Here is a 10147-nt window from a genome sequence, read left to right as displayed (position 1 = left end):
TCTCTCGGTCTCACTAATTGATTTCTAGTTCATGGCTAACTGTAATATCAACAATGATAGAGCATTCATTTAAATTTAACGGTTTTGTCAAAAGGTACGCCCCGCCATTACCACCGAAAGCATTAACTTCTAACCAACGTTCGATGCGACTGCCTTCATGCCGTGCTTATTTCCACTCATTTGCATAACGGCAGTCTTCAATGTAGCATCGCCACAGTACGCACATATCTAGCGAATACATCCGCGCCAATTTCAGTTGCCATGTATGGACATTTTGTGTTGATTTTCGTGTTGACATACGCGATTGAGTCCGATGCGGCCTATAGCATGGAGTTGCCGGACACCCTCTGTAACTCAACGATACGCTACAATGTTAGATATGCAGTGAGCACTATTGTGAATAGATACTTCGTGCCAAGCTCCAGCGAAATGATGGTGTCCGCCCATGCGAAGCATAAGCAGTCGTGGCGGCTCATGCAGGATTTGCTCACTTGTGCGATGCCATTTATGTTTAACATCAAGCTGCAAATCGAAACCTTGGACGCGCCACGCTTTCCAACCCATGCAAGAAATTACAATCTGCTGCTTATCGATGGAATGCAGGCGTTAAGGTGAGTATGCCTTTGCAGATACTCTAACGATCGTTTAAATCTAACTAAACTCATCGTTCATTACACACAGTGAGCTGGATCCAGCATTGTATACGAAAGACTTCGATTTCCCCGAGCACTATTTGATACTCCTAATAGACCCAGACACATCTCTTATGCCAAATCTGCTCATCACCAGCATCTTGAGCTACTTCTTTCGCAACTATCTCATCAACGTCAGCGTTTTGTATGAAAGTAAGCCCRATTATGTCGAAGTCTACACATATTTTCCTTTCATGGATAGAAGTGCGTGTAAGGCAAACAACGTGCGTTTAATTAATGCGTACAATGGCACTTGGGCTAAGCCACTGGCGACGAATATCTTTCCGAAYAAGCTCACGGATTTTCAGAATTGTTCGCTCACAGTGGCTGTCTGGGACTCGCCGCCGTATTTAAGTTACTACCCCAATAGAAGTGGTTTTGCGCAGTTGGGTTCTTTCGAAGGCGATATGCTCGTCGAATTAGCGAAGAAGCTCAACTTTAGCATGGAGCTGGTGGAGCCAGCGAACGATGAGCAACGCGGTCGCTACTTGGAGAATGGTAGCCTAACTGGCGCCTTGCAATTGGTATATAAGTCTTTCTTAAGTATTTTCCTCCGTTAATTTCATCAAAGCTTTATTGCTATCCAATCCATTATTCTTACATACTTTCTCTCATCWTCTCTTTCTTACTCAGCTGCATGATCATATGGCGGACTTAAGTTTGGGTTGCTTCCGTTACACTGTAGAACGTTGTGCGCTGCTCACTGGTGCWCTGCCGTACTATCAGACCTGGGAAATATTTGGTGCCCARTTGACTGGTGAAACCTACTCATCTTTGGAAATATTCACACTCCCCTTCGACGCGGGGACTTGGTTTGGACTCTTATTCAGTTTCCAATTAATCATGCTTCTAGCCTATATTGTATACCATCGCAGCAAGGACTCAGCGCTTGCCCACATTATGATTGGTTATCCGAAACCACGTTCTCCCCTAATCAACGCATACAGCTTGTTTCTCGGTATTGCCGTGCAACGAACTCCACGCACAAACTTCACACGTTTCGTACTGATTATGTGGATCATTTATGGTTATGTGATGCGCAGTGCCTATCAGAGCTTTCTCTATCAACTACTACAAACTGATCTCTACCGTACACCGCCACAAACTATCTTCGAACTCATCGAAGCCGGTTACTCTCTCGTAATGACCCCGTCTACACTGCGCACAGTGAATGTGGCTCCCCTGATACGTAGCGGTCACATACCAATTATACTAAACAACAGCACATACGAATGGAAGACTTACGAAATGGTGGAGCAAATAGGTGGAAGGTTGGCTGGCGTTTCGCCAAAAGACTATCTCACTTACTATGTGATGTCGAAGGGTGAACGTGGTGCTTTCTATGTGCTGCCCGATCGATTCTTTGCTCACCACATCACTATGTACTTCCCAAAGCATAGCTACTTGATTGATCGGTTYAATTTCTTGCTCATGCAATTGCGCAGCGAAGGTCTGATCGATCACTGGGCTGAGAAGTATCTAGAYGTGAGTTACTTTGATCCAGCTGCGGCCGTAGAGAACGATGCGCTGRATTTAGACGACCTGGGTGGATTGTTTTTGATGTATCTGGCGTTGGTTGCCTTAGCGACGCTGGTATTTCTTGTGGAATTGCTGTGGGGCAGATGGGGATGGACAATGTGATAGGCTTAGCCAGTGCAAAACGAACATTTAAAAAATTTTATAATAAAAAAAAAAACCCTTGATGTGAAATCCATTTTAGTTTTTGGGATATCTGAGAAGCCAATGTTGCTGCAGCCTTAACCACGTTTTTTTATCTACAAGTATACTAAATTCTTAAGCTTAAGCTTCTATCGACTTATTGTGTGAAAGATTAAAGAACACCGTCAACAAACTGATTGGACCTTATCAGTGTGGCTTTCTTCTTCTTCTTAATTGGCGTAGRCACCGCTTACGCGATTATAGCCGGGTTAACAACAGCGCGCCAGGCGTTTCTTCTTTTCGCTACGTGGCGCCAATTGGATATTCCAAGCGTGGCCAGGTCCTTCTCCACCTGGACTTTCCAACGGAGTGGAGGTCTTTTTCTTCCTCTGCTTCGTCCGGCTGATATTGCGTCGAATACTTTCAGAGCTGGAGTGTTTTCGTCCATACGTACGACATGACCTAKCCAATGCTGTCTTTTAATYCGCTGAACTATGTCAATGGCGTCGTGTGAGTATATCTCGTAAAGGACCATAAATCTTTCGCAGGTCCTTTCTTTGGAAAACTCCCAACGTCGACTTATCAGTTGTTGTCATTGCCTATGTCTCAGCACTACATAGCAGGACCGGAATTATGAGTGACTTACAGTTTAGTTAGTTTTTATTTGTTGAGTTTGAGAAGACTTTGCTTCTCAATTGCCTACTCAGTCCGAAGTAGCACCTGTTGGCAAGAGTTATCCTGCGTTGGGTTTTTATGGCTGACATTGTTGGTGGTGTTTATGCTGGTTCCAAGATAGACGAAATTATATACGACTTCAAAACTATGACTGTCAACAGTGACGTGAGCGCCAAGTCGCGAGTGCGACGACTGTTTGTTTGATGACAGGAGATATTTCGTCTTGCCCTCGTTCACTGCCCGACCCATTTGTTTTGCTTCCTTGTCCAGTCTGGAGCAGAAAAAACCTAGATTATCAATTGACCACATATTCACCATGCGCTAAATCTTGGAAAAGATCCGTGAAAACAGGATCGACAAACACCACCTCTTCGTCGATTTTAAGGCTGCTTTTGACAGCATGAAAAGGAGTTGCCTTTATGTCGCGATGTCTAAATATAGTATCACCGAAAAATTAGTATGGGTGTGAAAACTGACGTTGAACAATACCAAAAGCTCTGTCAGGATCGGGAAGGACCTCTCCGGGCCATTCGATACCAAACAAGGTTTCAGACAAGGTGACTCCATTTCCTGCGACTTCTTCAACGTAATTCGAACTCCAGAACTATACTGAGAAGGCACCATCTTCTATAAGAGTGTGCAGCTGTTGGTGTATGTTGATGATATTGATTAGTTCTGCTTTCTCCAATATGGAAGCAAATGGGTCAGGTGGTGAACGAGGGCAAGACGAAATATCTCCTGTCGAAAAAAAGAAACTACTAGCGCGCTGTTGTTAACTCGGCTATAACCATGTAAGCGGTTTCTACGCCAATAAAGAAGAAGAATAATTTTGAGATAGCTTATGGACGAGCTTAGAAAGAGTGAAACCATTCCCAATAGAAGGGTAAAGGGTCTTTCACTGTTTAATCTTTCAAACTTCCAAAATTTTTTACTTTAGACCAGAAAATTGGAATAAACATTCGATTGCTGGGCTCGAGGGTCGGACTGCATACGAAAGTATAGAGAATCGCCATTGAACACTCAAATGTCTTTCGAATATTTTAAATAAATATTCCTCATTTCTTAATCGACACACTCTCAGCTTGAACTTTGACCTTCTCTGTATAGCATACCTATTTTGTAAAGCAAATTTACAAATTGTAAACAAGTTCGCACCATTACGGAAATAAACTATATAAATACCTCGCCGATCGCTATCTAAAATTATAGACCCATCTATGTTATTTCGCGCCAACTACACTATCACGAAAATCTTAATGGATCGGCTTATATCATACTCATGCAGCAACAGCGTCAACATGTTGGCTGTGCATGGCGCCAACAAGAGTGGGGGTGTGTAAAAATTCGGCGTGCCATCGTAAAATGATGTACGCTAATGGAAGTGGAACGTCCTAGRTTAACTGGTTAAGAGCATTTCGTGTGTAACGGATGCGTCAGACATGCAAAGTGAAAGTCGAAATCGCCTAGTGCCGCTTACCGAACAGTATGCTAAATAGTTCGTATGTGGGACTGGCGGAAGTCAGTTTGCGAAAATTGTTTTCGCGTAACAAACGACATGGATATGATTTTGGGTGACCTTGGGAATGGTGGTTTTGAGAATACTGGAAACTACACAATGGTAATGGCCATTGCCTGGACAATTATTCACGCTTATGGGAAGTATAATTCAGCACCATTGGTTATATCGCAGTATGCGAGCAACCCTCAGGCTCACGCTTATCAGGCGCAGCTTATCGAAGCTTTGATGATACATTTGCAGCAGCGGCACTATCGTGTCTTCCTTATGGAGGAAGAAACGCTCTTCGGCAATGAGTCTCACTCTGACTGGGGAGATTTTTCAGAAGCCGCAGTTTGGTTCGTCGACAGCTGGAACTCCTTTGAGTAAGTTGATAGCTCAATGCTACCTAACCATATTATTATTTGTATACTTTCTAGTGCGCTAGCCACGGATTTGGAGGATCCGAAGAGCACATACAAACGCAGTGGTTTGTTTGTACTCGTCTACACCGGCAACGAAATCGAACGCTTAACAACAGTTAAGCGTATATTCAGCCGTTTTTTCGAACTTTTCGTTATAAATGTAAACGTTTTTCTGCTAATGGACACAACTGCGTTTGCCTACACCTATTTCCCTTTTACGCCGAACAAATGTCATTCGGCCAAGCCCGAACTACTGTTTTCGTTTCGCAACAACCAGGCAAGGTTCAAACACAAAGGTCACCAAATATTTTTCCCCCCTAAAGTGCGCAATTTGCATGGCTGTGAGTTGGCCATAGTGACATGGCACGATCCACCATTTATAGTTTTGGATCAAGATCCGGTTAGCGGTCGCATCAAMTCAGTCGAAGGTATCGAGGGCTTGCTGATCACCATTTTAGCAGAAGCTATGAATTTTACTATAAGAATTGTGGATCCACAACCTCGAGATCGCGGAGCTATTTTTGAAAATGGCACACTTACCGGCGTCACAAAAATGGTGAGTAAAAGGAAGTCTCCTTGCTCTAGCGATATTAACTTTAAAATCCCGACCCAATCCATAGATAGCGGAGGCCAACGCAAATATTACGATTATATACATAATGTATGAGAAAAAACGTGCCCAAGTTATGGATGCGACCTTTTCGTACATGAGCTTTCCTTTATTGCTCGCCATACCGCATGGACGTCCGCTCTCTCCGTTGCAGCGCCTATTGAGACCTTTTAAGTTCATAATTTGGACGCTGATTGGCTCCAATATCGTGCTGGCCGTGCTCCTCATATACGCACTCAAATTTCTAGGCAGCAACGGTCTYGTTTCATTTGTCTTTGGCAGCAGTAATCGAATTCCGTTCAGCAATCTGTGGGCCTCGCTTTACGGCAATGTTATTCATAATCAATTACCATATCGCAACTTTTCGCGTTATCTCCTGGGCCTGTGGTTGCTGTGCACATTGGTTTTACGCTCCGCTTATACCGGGCAGCTTTTTATCAATTTGCAGGATGGTCGCGCACTCACATCGTTAAAATCATTTAAGGAGATAGCCGAGCAGAATTACACCGTTAATACCGCACCAGTATTGACCGAGTTATTGAGTTCAGCGCTTGGGGAATCGTCTATTGGTCATATTGACGGCGGTAAAAACACTATGCCGAGGATATTGAAACGAATCGCCCACGGTTCTAAGGAAGCACTGACTATAATCGAGCCGGCATTGCTTTATTTCAACTATCAACAGACCACGGAGGATGAAAGGGTGGCAATTCTGCCGCAAAAGCTGATAATGACGCCGCTCACAATGTATATGCCCAAACATTCCTATCTGCTTTGGCCAATCAACAGAATTATTCTCGAGTTCATTGGAGTAGGCATAGTCGATAAATTTGAGAAAAGTTATCGCTCGATTAACCCGATCACTGAATCACAAGAGCCTGTGAAATTGTCACTGTTCCTGCTGCTGGGCATATTTAGCCTCTATGGAGCTCTACTGATCCTATGCATTCTGATTTTCCTCTTGGAGCTTTGGACAGTTCGATCGCCTTTGACTAAAATGCTGATGGATTTTTTGAACTATTAAGCGAGAATTGCAGTGATTAACCGAATAAAATATTTACGAAATACTTGTAGAAGACAAAATAATATTGCTGATAGAAGTAACCAAATTGTTCCTAACTCTTTTAACACGAATTGTGTGCATCTGAATAAAAATTGCTTCTATGAAAATCTCAAGAGGTGGCCGYAGTTATTTGTATTTGGACACTTAGTAGTAATTGGAAAGTATTGGATAATTTGTGTGGTGACTWTGTTATTATTTATTAGTTGCGAATAGGAACGTAGCTGCTAGAATGTCCTATATCCATTTAAGGACCTCTTCAACTATGAATCACACATAAAGAAATTTTAGACGAGGCGAAAGATAAAGCTCCTTTATTGCGACCATTTTCCATGTTCTGCCACATGGTGAATATCTGAACAGACCTGGTCTGGTGCCATAAAGATAAGGTTCCGTTGATTTTTGGGTWTTACACTTTCTCTTTTCAAGTCATGCGTTCGACAAAACCTTTGATGCCTCATTGAAATAGCTATGTCCAGKGTAATCGGTAGAGATTATCTTAGTACGACCTAATCAATTCGACCTTATTTAGTGTATTATTTGGAGTTATTAATAGTCGAGTAGAGAGAAATAAAGTCCTTCGTGCATGAGTGTAAAATCAGATTCAAACCTGTTCCCGCAATTTGAGTAGTGTTCTGTAAAACTTAAAGCATCAAGTAAAGAATTTGAAATACCGTCCCACAGYTCCCTTATACCGAGATACTCTCAGAGAGCAAGAATACAAGTTATRATTGCACCTTCTCGATGTCGAACCTTCCTTTTGTTTGTTGACGTCCGTTTTTTGCTACGCAGAGGCGGGTGTGTATCTTCGGGACCTCGGAGCGTTCCCACACTGCCTACCCTGGCGTTAAAGTCGTCAAGCACGAGRTGGGGGCAACTCTCATAGGTGCGCTCCAAGCGCTCATAGAAGGCATCTTTGGTCACATCCTTCTTCTCTTCCGTCGGGACTTAGAAAATCAGCGTTATGTTGAAGAACTTCGCTTTGATACGAATCSTGCCTAGTCGTTCATTCACCAGGGTGAATGCCAGCATACGGCGACGGAGTCTCTCTCCCACCATGAATCCCACACCAAATTTGCTCTCCTTAAATATCTCCAATAGATAAAAAGGTAGGAAAGCTTTTCAAATATACACAGTCATAATTTATCTTCATAATTTTATTTGAAAGTTCTCTTAATGCGCCGTTTACATTTAGTAACCAATTGGGATGTTTACTCCCATTTCCAAAGCCTTTCAACGACTAAAACAAAAGCACTCAGCACATTTCCGGTAAGCCAAACATACCAGGCACCGGACAATTGTTGAACAGTAACCTTTGTTATTGGTTCCTCGGATCCACTKTCGAATCGCAGACTCATATCCAGCAGCTCTCTAACCCATTTCTCCCACAAACCCACAGTGATGTATCGCAAAATGATGTCATTGAAGCGATGTAAGAGCATGGAATTGCTCGCCATGTAGAAGCTTAACTGTTGCGTAAACACCCGTTCCTCTACCACGTGGACGCCCTTGGTAAAGGACAAATTGTAACGCTTGAAGTAACCCACATATTCGTATGGCGTTAGTATGGCAATGCGCTGATCTGGCCGACGCACCAACTCGAAACTTTCAGAACGTGATATRTTCAAGACTTGCGCGCTCGAAGAAATCACGGTCAAATTGTGTATAGTGGCCAACACATCATCGGTCATGAGCAGCTGATAGTTCTGACGCAATAACTCCTCAATTGTATTCGGCGGCGGTCGACCTATATTGGACTTAATCAGGTTGTACAAGAAYGCCTGGTAGGAGCTGCGCAGCAACATTGTCATTATTAGCCAAAGCATTAGAACGTACCGTGCGAAATTTCGCCGTGGCACCTGACGTGGCGGGAGTGCTCCGCCCAAACAAACGTTAAACATATTTATTCCCGGCATGTGATTTGTGGCGCCAAACACAAAGTGACTTCGTGTTACGCCCATCAAAGAAAAAATCAGCCGAAGCGCAAATACGCCGAGGTAGATAAACAACAGCAAACGCCAAATGTGGCTTCTAAACGGCAAAAATAACTTTCTAAACGGTGAGTAGGGCTCCAGRTTGGAGTTGACAATGAAGTTCAAAGTACTGAAGAAATAAGGAAATGTGGGCGTGAAAATGTCGTCTTTAGCTGGCGTTCTATATGGGAAAGCACCAACTACGAAATCCGTTCCGTTCGCAATAAGCTAGTTCGAGGTGTGWAAATTGATTAACAGATTAACATGTGACTAATGTCAAATGTTTTGTGCTCACCTCTTTAAAAACCATACCTTTCTTATCCAGGGTATGCGTGCTCTCATAGTCGTCAAGCAAACGAAATTTCAAGGAAAAGTTCAAAGTCATTGCTAAGTATTCCAACAGCTTGCCTTCAATACCTGCCAGTGTACCGACTTCACCGCTCGGCCCCTTGAAACTGCGGTATGGCATTTCCTGCCAAGTCGCGCAAAGCAGAGCACAGCCATGTAAGTCTGCCAGTTTGTCGGGATARAAGTTGGTATGCCACCACCGTGAATTGGTGAAGCGGTTGCTTATAGTCGGCGCCAACCCTTTGCAATGGAACTCATTGAAGGGRTGAATGTTGTAGAGCAGCGACAAGTTGGTCAACGCATACACCAAGACGTTGGCATCGATTATGCCCAAAAACCAATTGAGCTCGAATATTTCGAAGAGCACATCATAGTAATGCGCCGAGTCGAAGGTATGTAAGACGATAACGAAGTAGCCGTTCGTGTAGAGGTGATACTTGGCGAACTCCGCATAGAGCGATCTAAATGAATGATGTAGAAAAAAACAAAACATATGATAAGTACCACCAAAAATGTATCAACTCTCTGCACACGAACTTTAGAGAAGCTGCAGAATCGACCAGTAGTACATTATAGTGACGTTCATAATCGCCCGGCACCGGTTCGGCCATACCAACGCGCACTGCGGTATTTTTACCCGATGACCACAGTACATTTTCCATAATGTCACCAAGCAGGTAACGCCTCTCTGGCCGCTGAACAAAGGCGTAGAGGTTATAGGTGCGCACCTTTCGGTTGCCGATAAAGCTGCTCTGCACCATCTCCACAATAGCGGCAGAGAGATTTCCAGCAATCTCTGCGTAGTCAGGACCATCTTCCACTCCCTTTCTTTGCATAAACATAGTATTACCGCCGCGGAACAGCGATAGGAACACAGCGACGTACAAAACCGTTTGAGGACACATTTCGAAATTCTTGGAGAACGTCACTCGGTTCTAACGTACCCGTGAATAGCAATGTACGGCCGGTAGTCGCGAGATTCTCTTTTATATGAAATGCAACAAACGTTAATAACACCCTCGGTTATCTTCCTATAATTTTGTTAATGGAATTATTAACATAATTCCACTAAATCGCCATGAAAATATAATTAAATCGYTGTTATCACTAACTCACGAACAAGTGGATGAAAGTGAAACCGGAATTTTGCGCGGACTAAAACTACAGCTAAGTGTTATTGATGTACACAGGACGAGTCCACATATAAAGT

At 43.4% G+C, this 10147-nt stretch overlaps 3 protein-coding genes across 3 annotated transcripts; 2 read left to right on the top strand and 1 right to left on the bottom strand.

Annotated features, from left to right (window-relative positions):
- The first annotated feature begins 261 nt into the window (after positions 1–261).
- On the top strand, positions 262–2333 carry LOC108971300. Its single transcript, XM_018937265.1, has 3 exons — positions 262–611; positions 682–1216; positions 1326–2333. The coding sequence occupies exons 1-3, from the start codon at positions 262–264 to the stop codon at positions 2331–2333; spliced, it is 1893 nt and encodes a 630-aa protein (XP_018792810.1).
- Positions 2334–4581: 2248 nt separating this feature from the next.
- Positions 4582–6580, top strand: LOC108971299. Its single transcript, XM_018937264.1, has 3 exons — positions 4582–4907; positions 4962–5502; positions 5567–6580. Exons 1-3 carry the CDS (start codon positions 4582–4584, stop codon positions 6578–6580), a joined length of 1881 nt encoding a protein of 626 aa, XP_018792809.1.
- A 1247-nt stretch (positions 6581–7827) lies between these two features.
- LOC108971298 lies at positions 7828–9842 on the bottom strand. The gene is made up of 3 exons (XM_018937262.1): positions 9475–9842; positions 8885–9398; positions 7828–8817 (listed from the first exon to the last, which is right to left on the bottom strand). The coding sequence occupies exons 1-3, from the start codon at positions 9840–9842 to the stop codon at positions 7828–7830; spliced, it is 1872 nt and encodes a 623-aa protein (XP_018792807.1).
- Positions 9843–10147: the final 305 nt, after the last annotated feature.

The sequence above is a fragment of the Bactrocera latifrons genome, unplaced genomic scaffold (assembly GCF_001853355.1).
Source record: "Bactrocera latifrons isolate USDA-ARS-PBARC rearing strain unplaced genomic scaffold, ASM185335v1 scaffold_34, whole genome shotgun sequence".
Classification (NCBI taxonomy): domain Eukaryota; kingdom Metazoa; phylum Arthropoda; class Insecta; order Diptera; family Tephritidae; genus Bactrocera; species Bactrocera latifrons.
The sequence above is the reverse complement of the archived record's forward strand: the minus strand, read 5'-3'. Positions and strand labels throughout refer to the sequence as shown.